Source organism: Poecilia mexicana, unplaced genomic scaffold, assembly GCF_051168715.1.
Source record: "Poecilia mexicana isolate PSO_F unplaced genomic scaffold, ASM5116871v1 scaffold_1, whole genome shotgun sequence".
Taxonomy (NCBI): domain Eukaryota; kingdom Metazoa; phylum Chordata; class Actinopteri; order Cyprinodontiformes; family Poeciliidae; genus Poecilia; species Poecilia mexicana.
In genome coordinates this window covers 21,344,536-21,367,158 of record NW_028263370.1, presented here as the reverse complement: position 1 = coordinate 21,367,158, position 22,623 = coordinate 21,344,536, and the positions used below count along the sequence as shown (strand labels likewise).

At 38.9% G+C, this 22,623-nt stretch overlaps 2 protein-coding genes across 2 annotated transcripts in view; one reads left to right on the top strand and one right to left on the bottom strand.

Moving 5' to 3' along the window:
• The first annotated feature begins 1,809 nt into the window (after nucleotides 1-1,809).
• Nucleotides 1,810-13,280, top strand: smarca5 (SNF2 related chromatin remodeling ATPase 5). Its single transcript, XM_014999534.2, has 24 exons — nucleotides 1,810-2,077; nucleotides 3,891-4,016; nucleotides 4,109-4,275; nucleotides 4,352-4,452; nucleotides 4,535-4,635; nucleotides 5,352-5,531; nucleotides 5,618-5,773; nucleotides 6,129-6,260; nucleotides 6,344-6,412; nucleotides 6,507-6,616; nucleotides 6,704-6,930; nucleotides 7,296-7,417; nucleotides 7,748-7,900; nucleotides 7,992-8,124; nucleotides 8,200-8,348; nucleotides 8,435-8,557; nucleotides 8,636-8,743; nucleotides 9,585-9,698; nucleotides 9,787-9,909; nucleotides 10,714-10,846; nucleotides 10,937-11,055; nucleotides 11,797-12,009; nucleotides 12,104-12,214; nucleotides 12,827-13,280. Exons 1-24 carry the CDS (start codon nucleotides 2,006-2,008, stop codon nucleotides 12,890-12,892), a joined length of 3,108 nt encoding a protein of 1,035 aa, XP_014855020.1. The 5' UTR covers nucleotides 1,810-2,005; the 3' UTR covers nucleotides 12,893-13,280.
• A 1,080-nt stretch (nucleotides 13,281-14,360) lies between these two features.
• The window catches only part of frem3 (Fras1 related extracellular matrix 3), a 32,265-nt gene continuing 24,002 nt past the window's right edge, over nucleotides 14,361-22,623 (bottom strand). Inside the window, exons 13-24 of the mRNA XM_014999533.2 lie at nucleotides 21,868-22,026; nucleotides 21,469-21,772; nucleotides 20,659-20,790; nucleotides 20,246-20,577; nucleotides 19,291-19,483; nucleotides 18,491-18,595; nucleotides 18,060-18,187; nucleotides 17,848-17,982; nucleotides 16,683-16,809; nucleotides 16,402-16,589; nucleotides 16,174-16,320; nucleotides 14,361-15,992 (exon numbers count right to left, since the gene is read on the bottom strand). Of these exons, the coding sequence (XP_014855019.2) occupies nucleotides 15,447-15,992; nucleotides 16,174-16,320; nucleotides 16,402-16,589; nucleotides 16,683-16,809; nucleotides 17,848-17,982; nucleotides 18,060-18,187; nucleotides 18,491-18,595; nucleotides 19,291-19,483; nucleotides 20,246-20,577; nucleotides 20,659-20,790; nucleotides 21,469-21,772; nucleotides 21,868-22,026 (2,496 nt within the window). The 3' untranslated portion in view covers nucleotides 14,361-15,446. The remainder of the gene's footprint in view (nucleotides 15,993-16,173; nucleotides 16,321-16,401; nucleotides 16,590-16,682; nucleotides 16,810-17,847; nucleotides 17,983-18,059; nucleotides 18,188-18,490; nucleotides 18,596-19,290; nucleotides 19,484-20,245; nucleotides 20,578-20,658; nucleotides 20,791-21,468; nucleotides 21,773-21,867; nucleotides 22,027-22,623) is intronic.

Sequence of the window (22,623 nt, the reverse complement as noted above, 5' to 3'; positions counted from 1 at the left end):
TAGTCATTTTGTGGTTGTTAGAAAAAGTTATTCACATTTTTTTAAATAACCAGACTTACTAGTGAGAATATTATCCCTTTTGTCATTCTGCTCTTTATAGAGCAACACTGGGACTCTAACAAAGTGATACTAGCAGTGTGTGTGTGCATATAAGCATATATAGCCTAATGTATATTATTCAGTATTCATCATTGGCAGCTAGCTGGCAATGTTTTTTTTTGCCAGCTAGCTGCAAAAAAACAGCTAGCTGTTTATACATACACATATTATACATATACATAATATATACATATTTATATAAATTTATGTTTATATATTTATATAAACATGTATTGATATTACAAGACGAGAGCGGTCCATTAGGTGTCTGTCCTTTTATTATGTCTATGTGAGAAACAGCCCGATCTACGGAGAGGTTCCCACAGTTTGGGAACCTCTGACATAGCCTGATACATAGACAAGAATTATTCATTATTAATTATTCTTATTCATGTCTATGCCCCCTTCATCGTAAGGACCTTTAGATGAAGAAGCTGTTTTACTGATATCTGTTATAGTACAGATGTGCTTCATTACAATATTAATTTGAATAAATACTTATTCCTTATTAATGGTGAAACGTCATAAAAAATTGCACAGATTTTACCAAAACAAATATTTAAAAACGCATTCCACTCAAACGCTCTCGTCCATTTAATGTTTGAATATCTACGGAAGCTTGTCAGTTGCTATTTCAGAAATTAATATACATGAGGTCAGAATATATTTTTTATTATTTTAAAATATGGAAATTATATTTAATCTTTAAAAAACTATAGAGAATATGACAAAGTTAATATGACTAACACAATGTTATTTTGAAATTACAAATTTCATGTATTTACATGTAAATGGTCATTATTACGTATTAGCATAAAAAAATGAACTTTAACATTTGTCTCAAACCGACTTGTTACAAACTCGTTGATTCATACAAATAATTGCCTTTAATTGGTTTATAGGTTGTTATTAATTTTGTTCAGGAATTACGTCACTCTAAACGCATGGTGCGTTCCATTTCCGTCGTCGCAAGCCGGAATTTCCGAGTGCAAAGTTAGAAACTGTAATTTTCTATCTGATAATTTTACTTCCTTAATTTTTTATTTATTTGCTATTTTAATTTAATTTAATTTGTTTTGTGTAGCTTATAAATATACTATGCACTGTGATATACAATGTAAATCTACACTATTTATTTCAATAACCAGTTGGCTTTGTTAATTTTACTATGCACTGTAAGTAATGCAAATTGATAACATTGCATTTCTCAAAACATTTTGCGTTGAACAGCAAAGGAACATGTTCACAAACAGATGTTACACAGTGTTCCTAATTTAACAAAACACACCAGACGTGCAAATAAACACTTTATTTCTATAGAATGCAAAATGTTTTCTATAGCTTTCCTTCCACGTTCAAAACCCAAATTTAAGAGGCATTCAAGCTATTGGGTTTAATGAGCAATTGCTTTTTCAAGAACAGGTTGGCTTGAACAATTGTTTTTTTCTCTCTTTTTTTCACTGAATAATTAAATCATAATTTGAAAACAGTTTTTAGTTGGCTCCTTTTTTTGCTTCTTGCTTGTTTATTTGGATGATCTTTATACAGGATGTTTTGATAATCTGAAATATCTAAGTGTGACAAAAAAATATAAGTGGGAGATTTTTTTTTCCAGCACTGTAAGGTGTGTATGCCATACCAGGTCAGCCGAAGTGACATTTTCAAGGGTCCGCGAAAGTAGCACTTACAAGTCTCGCGAGAGAGCACGTTTACCGGGTAGCTTTGTAGCGCGAGAAAAATCTTGCTAGCGTGCTGGCTGTTCAACCGGCGCGTCTTTCATTATCAACAATAGTTCAGACTAAACCCGTTAAGGTTCAGGAAAAACATTAACGGCCGTTTCAACAAGATATATTAAGGCACTAAATAACCGACCATATCTCTGAATCGAAGAGAGATTTTCGTCAAAATGTCCGAAAGCGAAAACTGCGTTGAACAGCGGGAAGAACCAACTGAACTTGAAGAAGCCGGAGGAGCGGAGGTAACACGGTTTAAACTATTCCCATCACTGACTAAATGTTTTTAAGACACACCACCGTTGTCGTTAATGCACTCTCTCTTCTCTTGGAAAGTTATTCCGTACTCTTTGTGTTAAATGTGCGAGTGTTAATGTGAGGTATCCAGGCTAGTTAGCTCTCCACGACGGGTGCTACAGTTAGCTAACAGCAGCAGCAGCAGCATCAGAGGCGTCCAGCGGCCGCCCAAGCTAACGTTCCCCGGCCCCATAAGCAGTGTTTATACTCCAAAGGTTATTGCACCAAAATTATTCCCTCATTTATTGTTCACTGGTAAAATACACGCGGTCATCTTGGTGCTTGTGAATGTAAACATTTTAACTGGACCAGTGAGGAGGATAACTTCTCAACTTTCCTATCAGTCTCTTTGTTTTCAATGAGTCTGGTCAGAAAAAGCATGCTAACTGTTTGGGATCTGTAGCACCTTCTGTTGTGTTTCAAAAAAAAAAACAAACAAAAAAAACAAACCAAAACAAACAAAACGGTATCCCACTAACTTCATATGGCCTTTCAGAAAAACGACAGTATGCCTGTGAGAAGCTAACCTGTGCTATGTTACCAAATAAGATTTTTATGTAACAAAATACGATATATTTAGACGAGCTCAAACAACTCAAAATGTATGTTTCTATGTTCTATTTAATTCACCGTTAAAGCTGAAATCTGCACATAAGTCGCCATACTAGTCCACATTTTATTGTTAGATTAAATGCACATTAAATAGAAGAAATAGAAATATTCTTTATTGTCCTATAGTGGGGAAATTAATGTATCAGCAGCAAATTAAAGGTAAATAGATGAGAAATATAAAAATAAGAATAACCTTTACAATGAAGGCAAATTTACAATGTAACAAAAATAGTACTGTGCAGTTATTGAAAATGGCATATTTGTATAAAATAGAAGTACAACCCAGTATGGTAATTTAATAAATGAACAACATGTGCATTTGTATTTATTTATTTTTTGCATAAAAGACAATAGACAATTTATAGCAAATGAGAAAACTGAAATAACGGCAGATATATAAACACTTATTCCAGTGTTAAGAGCATTATAAATAAAATCTATTATTATTATAAGTTATAATGAGTTAGTTTGAAGCTGCAATAATGGCTAACTACCAAGCAATCTTGACAGTTAAATTAAACTTGAATAGATTTTTTTTGGAGTTCAGCAAAATAATTCAACATTTTATAAATATATTTTGTTATTGCTTTATTGCCCAGACCTAGTTAAAACTTTTAGGATACCATTAAACTTAAGTAGGTTTATGTTGAGGCTACATTTTTATTACTAAATTTATCTATTTGAAGATAAATTATTTTTTGTTTTAACACAAAACAACCGAGCAGTTCTATACAGAATTCACTAAAAATGTACAAAGAATAAATACAGCACCAGATTTGCTGCTATTATACAATAATTATGCTCTTTGTGGACTGTTAATTGGATAATTTAGTCCTGCTAAAACTAATATGAAATTGCCTCATCAAAACTTATGTCTTGTGTTACACCAGCTGATTCAACTTAATTTTCAAATATGATGCCTTTTACTTAGGCCACTTAGATTCTCATCATCAGTTTTTGGTTTTTAAAGTAATAACTCTTAAAACATGACATGACACCAGGTTGTTAGTGTAAGTATAATATATTTTTAAATAATTTATTTTCATTGAAAGCAGCTGAGGTCTTGTTCCTCATCAGTTTACTTGGAGTGTTGATCCTATGGAATTAGAATATTCCAAAGCAAATCTAATCTAAAATCTTGTGCTTCAGGAAAAATCAGACTCTTCAGATGCTGGAAAAGAATCCTCATCAGAAGGTGGTGCTGATGCACAAGATGCTTCCTCCTCTTCATCATCTAAGACTAAAGATTCCACTCCAGGTTATGAGGAGAAAGTGGTAAATAGATTATTTTGTGTAGTTGAAGTATCATATCCGACTGTTGTAATTCTGGGTAAATGAGTGAAGAGACTTCCTCCTGTTTGTTGCAGCAAACTGACCGAACCAACAGGTTTGAATATCTGTTAAAGCAAACGGAGCTGTTTGCACATTTCATCCAACCGGCTGCACAGAAGACCCCCACCTCCCCGCTGAAGATGAAGCCAGGCCGTCCTCGGATCAAGAAAGACGAGAAACAGAACCTGCTCTCTGCTGGAGAGTGAGTATTCGGCCCAACAACTCTGCTTGTTTTTAACCTTCAGAAACTTAAACCCATTTCCTGTTCTGTGTTTCAGCAACCGGCACCGCCGCACCGAGCAAGAGGAGGATGAAGAGCTTCTCAACGAGAGCACAAAGACCACCAACGTGTGCACTCGCTTTGATGAGTCTCCCTCCTGTAAGCGCAGACCGGCTTCTGGAGCTGAAGGGAATTTTAGGGCTGTTCTTCAGGTTGACCGCTCTCTCGTGTCTCATTTCAGATGTGAAAACAGGAAAAATGAGGGACTACCAGGTCCGTGGTCTGAACTGGCTCATTTCTCTGTATGAAAATGGAATCAATGGCATCCTGGCAGATGAGATGGTCAGTATTTCCCCGCTGATGAAAGCATGTGGGTGAATTACAGTTAGGTCTGAAACTATTAATTGTAATGAATCGGTTGTTGAAATAATCGTCAACTAATTAAGTTATTGATTAATCGTTAACTGGAGTATACAGACTCAAAAAAAGAGGCAATTTTCTGATATGACACAGTCAGAGCAATCATTTAAGATGACAAAATAAAAAAAAAGTTTATAGATATACTCTACCCAAAACTCAAGTGGCATAGTTTAGTTTCACCCGGTTCAAATTCTGTGAAAAAAAAAATCAACTTCCATTAATCACCGTTTATCATCCAGTTATTAATCAGCTAATAGAAAAAAACAGTCAACTGTTTGTCCTCCATCGTATTTATGTTAAGTCAAGCAGAAAGGGCTGAGCTTTTCACATTTGTATGTTAAAAGTTTTTATTTTCCACTGTAGATCAAATGTTCACTAAAGTAATGCTATTTCTTTGCATTTTAGGAAATAAAGTGTATATTTTCTTATTTTAAAAATTAATTGAATTATTCACATCTTTTAATGTGTTGTTAATATTGTCTAAAAAGACTCAAATGAATCATCTGCAAAATGTGCCAGGTTTTTTTTTTTGCTGATTAATCATCAAAAGTAATCGATTGATGACTAAAATAACGGTTAGTTGCAGCTGTAATTCCAGTTGGATTCTGGCCTTCAACATGTTCTCTGAACCTGTTCAGGGACTGGGGAAGACCCTCCAGACCATCGCCCTGCTGGGTTACATGAAACACTACAGAAACATCCCAGGTCCTCACATGGTCCTGGTCCCCAAGTCCACTCTGTACAACTGGATGAACGAGTTCAAACGATGGGTCCCCTCTCTGCGCGCCGTCTGCCTGATCGGAGATCGGGATCAGCGTGTAAGCTGTGACATAATGATTAATCTAAGGCTTTTGATTTAAACTCTGTCATTTAAAACATTTGGGTTCTGATTGATTTCCTTCAGACCGCCCTGATCAGAGACGTCCTGCTGCCAGGAGAGTGGGACGTCTGCGTCACGTCTTACGAAATGCTCATCATTGAAAAGGCCGTGTTTAAGAAGTTCAACTGGAGGTACCTGGTCATCGATGAAGCTCACAGGATCAAGAACGAGAAGTCAAAGGTCAGGAGCTGCTGACATTTTGCCCTCTTCAAGGTTCATATGGGTGCTAGAAAATGCTTGAATTTCATTTAGGTGTTTTAAAGGTTTGGAAAGTGTTTGATTTCTACATAAAGTTAATGAAAATGCTCAATATTCAAACTATACAGTTTTGTAACAAAGTGCAATCTAATGTTTGATTAAAAACTTAAACTTATAAGTATTATTCAGTTAAAACCAGATACTTTCAAATACCTAATAAAATGTTTTCTCACAGTCTAAAGTTAAATCAGACTAAACTTTTTTTGTAACTTCGAATTAGTACGTTTGAATGTAGAATGTTGTTAATAGCAGTAATAATTTATGTCATGTCTTTCAGCTGTCAGAAATTGTGCGTGAATTTAAAACCACCAACCGGCTGCTCCTGACTGGAACGCCGCTTCAGAACAACCTGCATGAGCTCTGGGCTCTGCTCAACTTCCTGCTGCCTGACGTCTTCAACTCATCGGAGGTGTTTACTTCCATCCTGTTTTCCCCTGTCGCCTGACCGAGTTCATGCATCAGGTTACTTACCAAGTTTTCATTTCTTTCTAGGATTTCGACTCATGGTTTGACACAAACAACTGCTTGGGTGACCAGAAGCTGGTTGAACGTCTTCACACTGTAAGTTCCAAACATTTAATGTAAATCTCATCCTTTTAAAGTGTGTATTTGGGTTGAATATCCCTTTAAATACCGTGTTGTTGTTGTTGTTCAGGTGCTGCGTCCTTTCTTGCTTCGTCGTATCAAAGCAGACGTCGAGAAAACTTTGCTTCCCAAAAAAGAGATCAAGATTTACGTGGGTCTCAGTAAAATGCAGCGCGAGTGGTGAGCATCGAAGCTTCAAGATTCTTTGACATTAAATTTGATCTGAACTGGACGTCTAAAGACATCGGCTGTATTTCCACCCATCAGGTACACAAAGATCCTCATGAAGGACATCGACATCTTAAACTCTGCGGGCAAAATGGACAAAATGCGTCTGCTGAACGTCCTCATGCAGCTCAGGAAATGCTGCAACCATCCGTACCTGTTTGACGGGGCGGAGCCCGGCCCGCCCTACACCACCGACCTCCACCTGGTGGTGAACGGCGGCAAAATGGTGGTGCTGGACAAGCTGCTGCCCAAAATGAAGGAGCAGGGTGTGTAGGCTGTTTGACATCCAGCTAGCTTTTCATATCAATCTGACACGGTCTGGAAGAGTAAATGGATTACAGAAATTATTTTTACTAAACACAGGAAAGGTTCAGTTTTCTCCCAAAGGTTTCAGAGCTTAACAATGTAGCGCGCCTCCTCTGGGTCGGGGAAGATGTCCTGCCCCAAGTGGAGGAGTTTAAGTATCTCTGGTTCCCCCAGAGGAGATGGCCCAAGTGGCTGGGGAGAGGGAAGTCTGGGCCTCCTTACTTAGGCTGCTACCTCTGCTACCCAGCTCCAGATAAACGGAAGAAGATGGATGGACAGATGGGTGACTTCTGAGTGTCCTGAGCTGTTTTGTTTGTTTGTTTAGGCTCCCGTGTGCTCATCTTCAGTCAGATGACCAGGATGCTGGACATCTTGGAGGACTACTGCATGTGGAAGAACTATGAGTATTGCCGTCTGGACGGACAAACACCACACGAAGAAAGACAGGTACATAATGTTCATGTGTATTGAACACTGAAAAATAATATTTATTTTATTTTTAAATGTTTAAATGTTGCCTGCCTTACATAGTTAAGATGAGGATTTAACTGAAGTTCAAAAAATATATATATTTTAACTGTCTAATTTTTGTGTTTGCCTGTTTTAAGACATTATGGATTCCAAAAACACATAATCAAATTTCTTGTCAGTTTTTAATGCAAAAACATGGTGGCCGCTGGTGGGCTTCCCCTACCACCAGGCTTATGCTTTTCTGAGGGGAAACCCTGCTGGTATCGTTTGACTCTTAACAAAGCGGTTTCTCTCTAATGCCACCAGGTCTCCATCAACGCCTACAACGAGCCAAACAGCACAAAGTTCATCTTCATGTTGAGCACCAGGGCCGGCGGTCTGGGCATCAACCTGGCTACAGCCGACGTAGTCATTCTCTACGACTCGGACTGGAACCCCCAAGTCGACCTGCAGGCGATGGTGAGCGCTCTGCTTTCAAACGCGGCCACAGTTAATTAGTTTCTATCTGAAGAAAGCAGAAAGATTGAGAGCTGTCTGGTTTTCCTTTTAGGATCGAGCTCACAGAATCGGTCAGCAGAAGCAGGTGCGTGTTTACCGTTTCATCACGGAAAACACCGTGGAGGAGAGGATTGTGGAGAGGGCCGAGATGAAGCTGCGCCTGGACTCTATCGTCATCCAGCAGGGTGAGCCTCGCGTCCGTTCTGTGAGTGGATTTGGTGGAATGAGGAAGCAAAGCTAAAAGATGGTTTTGTTTGCAGGAAGACTTGTGGATCCAAGTGCGAACAAGCTGGGTAAAGACGAGATGTTGTCCATCATCCGGCACGGTGCCACACACGTGTTTGCTTCCAAAGAGAGCGAGATCACAGACGATGACATTGATGCGATCCTGGAGCGCGGAGAAAGAAAGGTGAATCCTGCAGAGGATTTCAGATGAGCTGTTCCTAAAAGGTTTAAGCTGTTTTCCTGTGAATGTAAACCTTTGTTTTCTGGTAGACCATGGAGATGAAAGAGAAGCTGTCATCTCTGGGTGAAAGCTCACTGAGGAACTTCACCATGGACACTGAGAACACCAGCGTGTACACGTTCGAAGGAGAGGACTACAGAGAGAAGAAAAAGGTAAAAGTCCTGACCAGCAATAGCTGTCGTTCTCCATGTGTCATATTTTAAAACTTGGGTTTGTTTTTTTCTTTGCAGGTTATCACCAACTGGATTGAGCCTCCCAAAAGAGAACGGAAAGCCAATTACGCCGTAGATGCGTACTTCAGGGAAGCTCTGCGAGTCAGTGAGCCCAAAGCACCCAAGGTAGGACCAGATCACTCTGCTAACACCAAGACTTTATAATCTGGGGTCACAAAGATGCTTTAAATGCTTGAGTTTCAATTTTCAAGGTTTGGAAAGTGCCTGATTTCTGTAGGAAGTCATGGAAAATGCTTGATATTCAAACTGCAACCTTATGTTTTATTAAAAACCTAAATTTGGAAAGCGTTACAGTTAAAACCAGATATGTTCATACACCTAATAAAAAGACAGACTTTTTTCTCTGTCTGAAGTTAAATCAGAGTAAGTTTTTATTATTTTAGGTAAGTTAAGTTACCTCCTTTATTTCAATTTGCTGATTTGAAATAATTCAGCAAATTGACGTCAGAAAATGTTGCACAATTTTTTCTATGATTTATATTTTGTTTAAGCATTTAATTTGAGCAGAAAGGTCATTTGCCTTAATATGATTTATTTTGATTGTTTTAATGTAAAGAATAACATTTTGTTTACTAAACTTTTGTTTCAATTAGAATTACCAAAATTATTTCCGTTTGTTAAATGCCAGAAAACTTTGTTTTTGACGATCTGTGAATTAAAAATCTTGAATGTAGAATACTGTCACAAGACATTATTAATAAGAGTTAAAAAAAAAAAAAATATATATATATATATATACACTAGTTAATTTAAACTTCTTTTTAGTTCATTTGTATTTATTTATTTTTTTATCTCCAAAGTGTTGTACTGGAAAAGTTTAAAAACTTGCCTTCAAAGTGCTTGAATTTTACTGTGGTAAAATGTATGAATCCTGTATAATGCATATAATGCAGAGGGACAGCAGGATTGTTTTGTTCTTAATGGAAATGTTTTCCCTGTTTTTCAGGCTCCTCGTCCGCCGAAGCAGCCAAACGTCCAGGACTTCCAGTTCTTCCCTCCACGTCTGTTTGAGCTTCTGGAGAAAGAGATCCTGTTTTACAGAAAGACCATCGGATACAAGGTTTAAAAAAGCTCAAATTTAGTGGATTAAATTCCTCAGGCGGCGTCTTTTGAGATATTTTATTGTTTAACTTTGCCTCCTGGTTCAGGTTCCACGTAATCCCGACATCCCCAACTCGGCCCAGGTCCAAAAAGAAGAGCAGGCCAAGATCGACGAGGCCGAAGCTCTGACTGAGGAGGAGCTGGAGGAGAAAGAGAATCTACTGCAGCAGGTACAGATCGGCTGGTTTAACACGGAGTCAGTCTGTAAAGAACTGCGACTTTGATCTGTTACGTTCTGAAACCACAAGAGAAAGTCAGTCTGATGGAATGAGCATATTCTGTAAAATGGTGCGTTTGATTTATTCACCAGATATATTCCTATTCACTCAGAACAACCCTGATTATACCAAAACAAACTCGCATCTTATTCTGTCATCATTCTGTCAGGACTTTCAAAATAAAAGCACTGTGTTGTTTTTTTAGTCTTTTTTCCAAGTTAAAACATAAATGAATTAAAAACCCTACATGATCAGACTGTAGACTTGGGTCTGATGGTATTTTAGTCTCTAAGGATTGAAATTTAAAGAATTTGCTTTTGATACTTTTCAAGTTTTAGAAAATGCAAAACAAGGAAAATAAGTTAAATTTAAATTAATGGTTTCACCAAACTGTATTTCCTGTTTTATTTATTACAAGATTAAGAATTTCACCAAGCAAATTAAGCAGAATCTTGGTTCAAAATGTTGTATGTAGTTTTGTCTTTCCAACCTTAATTCCTTGTTGGTTTTTTACCATTAGTGGAAACTTCTGTTCTGTTTTATGTGCAGGCACTACTGTATGTTTCAATAAATACTTGCACCTTGACCTCCAATATTCACCACAAAGCTATTAAAAAAGTCTTTAAAAATACATTTAATTGTATTCCTTTGATATAATTCTACAATGCACAGCACAGTTTTGTTTCTCAGGAGTAAATGATGAGAAACATCATAGAGCTTTGCTACATTCATCAGTTTTGGGGGTTTTTTCCGCAGGGATTCACAATTTGGAGTAAACGAGACTTCAACCAGTTCATTAAAGCCAATGAGAAATGGGGAAGAGACGATATCGAGAACATCGCCAGAGAAGTCGAGGGAAAAACACCTGAAGAAGTTATGGAATATTCTGGTAAGTAATAAACATAAATAATTTAAATATGCATTTAGTTTTCTGTGGGGTATTTTTTTAACTTTGTGTGTGTTCTTTATGTTTTTGCAGCCGTTTTCTGGGAGCGCTGCAACGAGTTACAGGATATCGAAAAGATCATGGCCCAGATCGAGAGAGGAGAAGCCAGAATTCAGAGAAGAATCAGCATCAAGAAAGCTCTGGACTCGAAGGTGAGCCGCCGTCTGTTGGTTTGAAGCAGCAGCTCAACATCAGGCCTGAGCTCCAAAATGCTCAGATTTCCAGGTTTTTAAAGGGCTTCATTTATGTATAAAGTTCTTGGAAGCGCATGATATTCTAACTGAACAGATTTGCAATAAAGTGCAAACTAACATTTGATTAAAAAGCTAAATTTGGAAAGTGTTTCTTTTACAGTTGAAACGAGATAGTTTCATGCACCTAATCGAGACACGCTACCCTTTTCTTTCACTGTTAGAAGATGAATCAGACCAAACTTTCTTTTTTTAATTTAGATCTGTTAGAATTAAAGAAATTATTTCTAGTTGATAAATGCCAGAAAACATAGCAAGAATATTTCTAGACATAATTTCTAATTTTTCAATAACCTATTGAGCTGTGTAATTAAAATTAAGGTTGGCTTTATATTTTTTACTTTAAACAATGTAATTACGGTAATGTTATTTTTTCAGTTTCAGTTTTACTGTGTGGGTGTGTGTGTGTGTGACATTTCAAAACTTAAAATAGTTTTATTTAGGTTTACTTCGTTCCTTCTGTAGAATATAGAATACTATAACAATATACTATTAACAGTAATAAACATTAGTGCATCAAAACTACCTTTTTTAGTTAATTTGTATTGTTTTTATCTCTGAAGTGTGGTGTTGAAAAACTTTGAAAATGCTTTAATTTCGCTGTGGTAAGTGTCCCAACCTGCAACATGTTCCTGTGTGCAGATTGGACGCTACAAGGCTCCCTTCCATCAGCTCCGCATCTCCTACGGCACCAACAAGGGCAAGAACTACACGGAGGAGGAAGACCGCTTCCTCATCTGCATGCTGCACAAGCTGGGCTTCGACAAGGAGAGCGTCTACGACGAGCTCCGCCAGTGCATCCGCAACTCGCCTCAGTTCCGCTTTGACTGGTTCCTCAAATCCAGGACAGCCATGGTGAATTCATCCTTCCTGGAGCTTTCTTGATTCTTGTTTTTCCTCTTGTTTGTTGACATAAGTAAAACTTTAGGGGCTTGTTCTGTTGATGTAGGAACTGCAGAGGCGATGCAACACTCTGATCACGCTGATAGAGAGAGAGAACATGGAGCTGGAGGAGAGAGAGAAGGCTGAGAAAAAGAAGAGGGGACCAAAGAGCGGCTCAGTAAGTCGGAGCTTAGAGAGATGGGATATCTGTGCGAAGGCTGAAACGATGAATCGATTATCAGAATAATCGCCAACTAATTTAGTCATAAATGAATTGTTAAACTAGAGTAGACAGACTCAAATAAAACGCCATTTGGAGGAAAAAAACAACACATTCAGAGCTGTAACCAAGCCAGAATTACATTTTGTATTTAAGTTAAAAATTGTCTGTAAATGTATTTTAGGCAAAACGCCTCAAGCGGCATAATTTAGCTTCACCTGCTTCAGACTTACTAAAGGGATGCTTTTGTTTCCAGGGAACAGGAAACGACAATAAAATATTTAATTTCTTATTTAATAAAGGAATTCAATTATTTATTTGCATCTTTTAATGAAGATGCAAATAAATAATTTGCATCTTCAAATTATGCAAATTTGAAGATGCAAATTTGCATAATTTGCATCTTGCGTCATTTAATCTTCATTAAATGAGATTTCTCATTTAATGAAGTGGTTAAATGAGAAATCTGTAGAATTGTCAGAAAATGGAATTGATTCCTGAAATAATTCACTAGCAGTTTTACTGACTTCAGACTCACTGAAAGCGTTTTTCCATCTCACTCTTTTCCAGGCGCAGAAACGTAAAGCAGAGGGAACCCCCGACGGCCGAGGACGCAGGAAGAAGCTCAAGTTGTGAGGCAGCTCACAAAATAAAAGATGAGAATTTGACCATGTCAACCAGCTCCAGCGTCATCAGTCCTAGTCTCCGTCTGTCCTGCAGGCTGTGATAATGTACTGTTTAAAATCCACCACGACTGATCCGGTTGTTTTAGGGAAGTGTTACTTTATGGGCCTGCGTTGTCGTCACTGACCTGAACACTTCGGCTGTGCTGGTTTAAATTGTTTGTTTGGTAGTTTTGTTTGTTTTTTATTATTAGATGTTAACTGAAATAATTGTATTTATGCCATTTGGTTGCACTGCATTCCATTGCTCAAAATGTACCGGTTGTATTTTTTTTTTTTGGAAACATCTGTTCTTGCATCTCTTTGGAGTATAAAATGTCTTTTTGAGCATCACAAATAAATGTCCCCTTTTTATATTAAAACCACTAGCTAGGCTTTTCCATGAAATTAAGCTTTGGATCATATTTGCCTCCAGTAGAATAGGCCATGAACTTCTTTTTATTTTATATTTATGTCATGTTATGTCATTCCCTCATCAAAAACAAACCCCTAGCAGCGTTTTGACTCATTCTGCTCCTAAGAACAAATGGCATCAATGGACGGACTGGAGAAGCGTTATCATGGCGTGTTGGAACCAGTAGGAGGTTCTTAAAGAGACGGATACAGTTATGATCCGAAGTCAAATAGTTTCTCTTGATATATAACAACTGAAGGGAATGTAGTTGATTTTGATATATGTACCTGCAAAATACATAACTCTTCTTTTAAAATGTTTTTCAATGGGGCATTATTATGTAAATTTGACTTTTTAGAGCTTTAGATCATGTTAAAATGTCACTCCATCAAAAACAAACCCAGAGTTACTTTGACTCATTCTGCAGCTGGTTCTGGAACAGTCAAATGATCTGGAGAAGCATTGTGATGAGCTGAAGGCGTGAAGTCGAATCCAGTTATTTTTGGTCTGTAGCGAAGGTAATAGTTCACTGATTGTGCTATAAAATGGCACTTTGTGCCTGGAAAGTACATAATCCTAAGTATTATGTAAGATAGACTTTGTATGCATTATTCCCTCATTGAAAACACACCCAGTGTTTTTTTTTTTGACTCTTAAGCATTTTGACTCATTCTGCAGCTGCTTCTAAGAACAGTCATAAACATTATCACCGGATGACAGACTACTGAAGGGGGCGTGTCTTAAAGAGACAGGCCAAGTTGAATACTTCACAATCTGTCTAAATCTAACAAAAGTTGCACGTCTGCCATAGTGCCGGGTGTTCAGCTCTACTCTTGTGATGTCATCAATCCCATATGTACACAAAGCAGCACTGGATTACATCTTCAAAGCAGTTTTAACATTTTGACATCACCATCACATAAATGTAGTTTTTATTTCTCCCTTCATTTGCGAAAAGGAAGAATTCAGTAATAAAGAAACAAATACATCCCTCTTTAAATAAGACAAAGGAAAAAATGACATCACATTTGGCTGTAAAAATGTAGTTTATCCAAAGCTTTGAATTTGTTCTGTGACATTTTGCTTCTTTAATATCTTCCTTATGAAAATATTTACTTCTTGAAGTGATCAACAAAACTGAAAATTTAAATTGAACCCTCCTTTAATATTTACACAGCTCAATCTGAACAAAGGTGTTTTATGGTGCATTTACAATCCCTTTAACAATGTAGTGCTATTAATCAGCTGACGTAACATTTTATCACATTCATTCAAACCTGCTTTGCCCATTCAGTCTCTTTTAGTCTGCTTGTCACAAAACTCAATAATGAATTACAACAATAAAAAATAAAATAAAAGTTATGCATAGAAAAATTAGGCTTTTGTGATGAAAGTTTCCATTTAGTCGTGAATTTGTTTAATCTAAGCTGAAAAAAACACAAAATCTTACCAAATATTTTTGGTCTAATTTCTAGTTTAAATATCTTACTCTTGAAATAAGACAAAAGTAACCCGCATGCAACTTTTTAGCAAAATAAGAGTTTGTTTTGAGTAAATAATTCTTTAATATTGATTTAGAAATTACTAATTCCACTGACAAACTGTTTCACTTATGATATGTTTTCCCATGTTATAAGTGAATTCATCTGCCAGTGGAACTAGTACTTTTTAAATCAACATTAGAGAATTATTCACTTAAAACAAGCTCCTGCATATTTCAGGAAATACTAAGACATTTGAACCAGAGACTAGACCAAAACTATTTGGTAAGATTTTGTGTTTTTGCAGTGCACTGCATGCATCTGCAAACAGGATATACTGTAGTATGTTACAGAAGGACATTAGATAAACAAGGCCAGTATTTTAGGGTAGAATCCACATATTTCCATAATTCTGAAAAGGCTTCATCAAGGCACAACCTACAGGACACTAATGTTAAAATGAGCCTCAAAGCTGGGACGCTGTCTGCATGGGGGCCCTGAGCGCCGACAGCCTTCGCTGTCCACACGTTGCACTCGGCTTTATCCAGTGCTACAATCAAAGGCACAGTGGAGGAAGACTGTTGCAGTCTTTTCAAGAGGAGACTGAAGAGGAAGAGAATCGGAGCCCGCATTTAGACCTCAGAGCTGTCTGAACTGCTCCACAGGCCTGCAGGCCTGTAGCCTGAGTAGGCAGATGAGGAGGAAGTGGCATAAGGAGGGAACTGAGCTTCCTTTTCCTTTTCCTTCCTCTTGCGCCTCAGCAGCAGAATGACAACGATGGCGATGAGGCAGATGAGCAAGATCAGACCTGCGAACCCCACCAGCATGGGCAGGAAGGAGGTGTCAGCCGGCTCTCTGCCCGAGCTCTCCAGCAGGGGGCGCTCCAGGAGGCGGTCACCGCTGGGCGACCAGGGTTGCCGCTGGCTCACCACCATGCGGTCGGATCGGTCCAGAGCGATGTGCTGGATGTTGGTGCCCCGGTTGTTTTTGACGCCGATGTCCTGGACCAGAGCAGAACCGGAGGGCACCGGGGCGGCCCTGCGTTGGCGACCGCCTGCGACCGAAGAGACGCTGTGTTGGAGGTACTCCACGCTGCGTTTGCCAATGTGACGGTTCGCATTCTCTCTGGAGCGGAGGGTGTAGATGGTGTGGATGAACCATTCCCGACCAGCAGCCACCTGGAAAACAAAGCAGAAATGTTTCTATTCTTATTATTTCAAGTGTACTAAAATATTTCCACTAGAAAGTTGACCAAAAGTACTTGATAAGAAATTGTATTTTTGAGGTGCGTTTCAGAAAACCCCCCAATTTTTTTCCCACTTCCTGTTGCTGGACATCATCGGTCTGAGAGACACTGACCTGAAAAAGTGGTGAAGAAGACAGCATGAAACCGTCTGACCCTGGTTGTGTGACCAATGTTTGAGCTCCAGGTGCATCTTGGGCCAGTTTGGCCTTAAAAGCAACGTCCCCAAATGCTGAAGCTTGAGTCTCCGGCTGGGCTTTGTCCTGAAGAACAACATGCATTAAAATTACAACAAGTAACAGCAACAAATCTTCTAAAATACCTCAAACTTTGTTGCATCCTACCAAGATCTTGAATCTGTACAGCAGAGAGGGAGCGTCTGCCAGGCAGCCATACTCCCTGTTGGTAGGGTTGTACTTTGGGACGTATCCGTCCGCCCCCGTGCAGAGGAAGACCTTCTCAATGCTGCAGGAGAAGGAGTCACCCAGGTTCTGGACGGGGTCTACCATAACACGGCCGTAAATCGTGGAGCCTGAAACAAAAGGACAGCAGAAGTGTGAGAGAGTCCGAAAGTCATAAAGGTTGTAGTATTCTGTGGCTCCACTAGATGGCAGTGGTGTTCAACCTTCTGAAAAAGCAGCATCAGTTCCTTCTCCAAAGCCCATGGAGCCATCAGACAACCAGAGCTCTTTCTTAGACAGCAGGAACATCTGAGTGTTTAGACTAAATTCAGCCGCCACTGGGTCGCTCACCTACAAGAGAAGGATTACACATCCAACAGGCCATTACTCTGGAGGTAAATCAAGGTCACCAAGTCATTTTATGCACCATTAATCTAGAACAAACTTCAAGAAAACTGCAAAACAGCTGAAACACTGAGTTCATTTAAACAACCCAGCTGTTAGGAGTCGCTTTTGATTAAGAATAACTGCAACACCGATCATTATATTTGACAAAACGTGATGTTTAGTGTTTGTTCCATAATTGTTACGAGGCCTGTCGCAATAAACAATACATTTAATTGCATGATAAAACGAGCTCATTGTTTTTCTCTTTTCTTACTCTTTTTTTTTTTAACAAAAACTGGATGACAAAAGTCTTAAGCCTGGTGCTTTGCTCTTAACCAGCATCTTTAAGAACAATTTTGTCTACAGAGACTTCATAATTCATTTTATTTGTTGTTTTGTTTATTTATTTTGGATATTTAAAATGTCTTCCAGTTAAATATGTGGTAGAATTTAAAGTTTATTGATACATGAATATGTGTTCCTGCATTATTTGCTATTAACATTACAGTACTTAAACATGGCCGATTTATTCTGATAAATATTATCGTTTATCACAATAACTTCTGGGACAATTTATCATTCAGCAAAATTTGCTATGATGGCAGGTTATTGGTTACTGTATAGTTTTTATGGTGTATAACACTTTGAATGTCCTTGTTGCTGAAATGTGCTAATTAAATAACTTGACTTAAACTTTTAGATCAAGGATCTTCCACTTTTTAGAAACAAGTTCTAATGTGTTTTTTTTAAACCAGTTTTATCAAGGTAGGCTTTGGAGTTGGAAAGCATTCACACAGAAGTCATATTGTTGTCATATTCAAGTAGTAGTATGAACAACCACTCAAAAAAGAAAAAAGATCACATTTCAGCAAAGAACTGGAATTGAGCATCAAAGCCTCCTGCAGTGCCAATACTGTGCACAACACATTTCAATTTCCATTTGCTCAAAGAAAAACCTGTTCTGCTGAACTGTGCCCAGGGTAACTAGTGGGTTTGATGTACCTGCTGGAAGCGAATGTCCATGTCAAAAGTGAGCGCCTCTCTCGGGTGGCAGACAGGAGGGATGCTGAACTCCCCATTGGGCGACGCGATGCAGGGAACCAGCTTCACTGTGTAGGTCCCAGAGTAGTCCCGCACCTACAAACCAGACGCCCAGTGAATCGATGGGAGCATTCAGCTGCTTCTCCTTTTAAGGGTGGAAAAAAATGACTCACTGCAAAATCTGAGACGAAACTCCACTGCTGCATGGGCTGGTTGTAGGTCGGTTCAGTTCTGACCAACGCCAGGGTAAAGGTCAGTCCGGGAATGTCGGCACACATTACCAAGGATGACACACTGGTTCCTGAAGACAAATACGAATACGGGCAGCATTATACCTAATCTAAACAGCCAGTCTGTTAATATTTATAGGGGCATTCTTGGAGCCGCAGGCTTCCCAACTGTAAATGCTGCAGGGTCACTTCAACATTTGCTTGAATGACCTTTGGCAGTTTCACAAGAGAAAGACCCCAGAGGCGGAACTCCACAAATAGATGAAGAGAGGATGTTGGCCACAGAGTAACCCAATATGCTCCTGCTTGTACAGAATTATCCTTCGGGACAAGTTTAGGGTATGAATGTATGCATGAGGGCGCCAAGCTCATACCTGGATGAGACATAACAAACTGTCCCCTGAAGCGAGCCTCGGTCTTGAAGTTGACCACCAGGCGTCCCTCCTCATTTATGCGCATGCTGGTGGGATACATGGCTCCTATAGCAACAGAAGATAACAATGTCCTCAACTTTACCACATTAGCTGCATTTCCATTAAGCAAAGAAATTAAATTACAAAAACAAATTTGCTTAATGGAAACAGGCCAATTGTGAAAAAAAACGTCACGTTTTTCAATAAAAAGTTTTTTGGCCTTATCAAATAGATATAATTGGCAAAACTTCAATGGAAAGTTTTTTTTCGCATCACAACAGTCATGACCAACAACTGGATGTTGCTACAGGTAGAAACAGCAAAGAAGAAAACAGGAAGTGGTAATCTGACAATTGCTTTTTCTGACAATGTGCAGCTGGATCCATCAGAGCTCTCACAGCATCACAACATAAAAAGTTGTGTGTCATTTGAAAGTGTTGAATCCATCACTCTTCTGTAAAAATGGCCAACTACGAGTTCCCCAAAACGCCGCATATGTAGCTGCTCTTACATGACATCTCCTCTGATAGCTGAAATATATATATAATGTAACCGTTTATATCCGTCGTTGCCACAATTTTTAATAACATGTTGTGTGAACAAGATTATTCATGTTATCTTAATTAAATTCCTTCTTTCACGGCAACACTGCAATTGTGAAATTGTGTTTTTATGACATTTGCAGAATAGCGAGAAAGATTTGCAATGGAAACCCAGCTACAGTTTCCTTGGCAGGGACTAGCAGAGAAGAGTTGAAGTACCTTGTAGTTCAGCTTCAGGCGGGCTGCCGACGCCGTCCTGCCACAGAATGGCCGTATCATAAACAAAGGTGAGCTTAAGCTCCGACTGCAGGTCAAAGTGCTGCCAGCCTCCGACAGCGACAGGGGAGTGGAAGACGTAGGACACAAACAGAGGAACCCGCAAAGTGACGAAGGACTGGACCAGGTTCAACACCTAGATGGTAAGAAAAAAGAACATCCTGGAAAGTTAATCAGTTCCTATCGAAAAGGAAGTACAGCTTCTTTCAATTATACAATATCATACTTGGTTTTGTAGAATCTCAAATGTACAAAACACACAAAATGTAATTATTTATTCACAAAAATGAAGCCAAAGGGATTCAACGTCTTGTAGAGCCTCTAATAGCAGCAGAAACATAATCCAGTAGTTTTCTGTAGGACTCCTTCAATCTTTTACGTTGTTGTGAGAGTTAATGTTAATGTTAATCCTATTAGTCAGAATAATTCTGCCGATTTTTCATTTACCACTTCAGGTTACAAGATCAGAAATACACAAAATAAACAATTAATTCAATTCCATAAAATTATTAACAGCATTCCTTTTTTTGTAACAAAGGATGCACCTGCATGTTAAAATTTAGATGGCATGACCAGCTGCAGCTTTTTTGGACTTAAAGTGACAGAGGCATTAAAACAGCTCATTCTGAAATCTCATTATCTAACAATGATTTGTGCAAAAACATAATCAGCATGTCTTATATAGCCCATATATCCGTTCTAAACTGTTTAAGGAAGCATAATAATAAATGTGGAACCAAAATTGAAGATTATTGTTGCATGGGAAGGAAGAAGGGGAAGCTTTGCAAGTCTGAGAAAATTATTCGAGCTGTGAATCACAGAAAGCAACGTATGGCTAAACCACCAGTTACACCACACAGGATTACTGTGGACCTTTAATAAAACAGAACCAGCTGACCTGTCCGTCAGTGCCGATGGAACCGCCGCAGTCGTTGAGCAGCTCGGACATGTCGTAGTAGCTGGTGAACTCCCAGAGGCAGGCTTCCAGGTTCAGGTTCCTGTAGAAGCGCAGTGAATTGGCTGAGCGCATGGCGGTGCTGTACTGGTACGGCGACGTCTCCCCGATGATTTCAGGGTTCTTTGTTGCGTCTGTGATGAAGCCGTAACCGGTTTGGATCTCATTAAAGTCCAGCAGGTTGGAGCAGCGGTGGTTCCCCACGCGTGTGCCGTCTGGGCTCAGCGTGAGCTCAAAGTTAGACAAAGGCCTGGTGGAGATGACCGGGAGCATTCCTGGGGAAGGGAAAGCAGCTCAGCATTCATTATTTTGGTCAATATGACCAAAAATCAATAGTTGTGTATGAAGATAATTACCATCCATGTGCGGCATGTTGATGGTCAGTTTGATAAGGTTGGGGAAGTCTGGATCATCTGGACCCGTGTAGCGGATCTTCGCAGAGAAAGGTTCTGCTCCGACAGTTCCCGGGATGCGAGGCTGACACATTCCTGGCATTAAAATCAATTAAAAAGGAATTAACTCACAGCTGCAACTAACAATTATTTAAGTTACTGATTTCTCTACCATTATCAACCATTATCATTATTTTGAAGATTAATCGATTAATCAGACAAAAAAACTGTCACATTTTATAGAATATTAAAAATACATTAAAGATGCAAATCATTTGGTCTATTTTGTAAATGAGAAAATGAACATTTTATTTCCTAACAGACAATAATATGGCATTTTTTAGTGTAAGCTTGATCATTTGTTGCAAAATCGGAGCCCTACTCCTTGACTGGTCATTAATACAGTATATGGCTAATCTGGTGACTATTTCATCGTTAACTGATTAATAATCGGATAGCAAAAGATGATTAATAGAAGATTTATTTGACAGAATTTGAACAAGGTGAAGCTAAAACTATGCCACTTCAGTTTTGGGTAAAACATATTCACAAATGTTTGTTTTTATTTCATCTTAAATGCAAAATGTATGTATTTTTGATACAGTTTTGGCTTAATTACTCTGAAAATGTTCTTCTTTCAGCAAATGGCTTTTTAAAATCTGTATACTCCAGTTAATCAATTATTGATTAATCACGAGTAATCCGATTAATCGTTTCAGCCCCAACTCACAGAGGTATCCATTTGAACTGAGAGCTTCGTCTTCTAATACTCGCCTTCCTCCGTACTGATAACAAAGATGGGACTGGACAGCTCTAAGCCAGCATCTCCGTTGGTGTTGAAGGCTCTTGCTGCGCACTGAACTCTGGAACCAGCTTGAAAGTAGATTGAGTCCAAGGTGATGGATTTGGTGTTTGTGAAGAAGGTGTTGGTGTCCACCTCCCTCATGGGGCTGGTCACTCCGTCTGGTCCGGTTGGAGCGCTGATCAGCCAGCGGTACTGGGTCAAAGTGTCGTTGATGTTCTCTGCAGAGCAGATGGAACCCGTTTTATCAAAGTCGTGGTACTTTGGGTTGCAGGCCTGGAAGCAAAGAGAAAGAGATTAAAAGTCAACCTTTATATAAGTTACATTCTGGACATAAGTGGATGGACCAGAGGAAGCAGGACTGCACCCACCGTCACACACACGACAGGGTATCCGTTGGGCGGGCTGGGCCGGTCTCGGGTTCTGGCCGTGTCGTCGTACATGAGGAGAGACACCACATGAGGCACTGCAGGGAACGTGACGTCTGCGACGCTGTCCATCTCCTCAATGTACACTATCGCCTTGTTCATCTGGCAGAAAGAGGAAAACATGTGGGAACTGTAACTTCTCCAACAAATAATGGTGACAAAGAAATTTGCCTTCATTCATTCACTGAAAGCTCTTTCTGTTGCTTTTGTAGTTTAATTTCTCTCCGCTGTCACCTCTTACAGGAAGTGGAGAGATTTAATCTGCAAGTTTTGATTTATTAAAACTTGCAGTTTCTGAGCTTCAGACTTTTTTTAATCATCTCAAATGTTTTCATATAAATTTTATTTCTAATTTTGGTAGTTCTAAATACATCTGTGCTCCATATGTGTAATTCTGTCAGAAAGTTTTAAAATCTCTCACTCAGGTCATCACCTCTCTTTGTTTTTCATTGGGTATTAAGATCATTTCTGCACCTAATTTTAATTCGTACACGTCTTTCAGAGTCTAATTATAATCAGAGATCAAATGGGAGTGGGTGAGATTCCATAAATGCAGATTTAAATCAGAGAACACTGTGCTCCTTTTGGGATTTACAGTTTTAATTACGATATAATGAAACGCAAAACAATTTTGGAAGTGATAACCTATTTCCAACCTGAATGGCATGTGGCTGCTGCAGAGCGTATGGGTAGAATGTC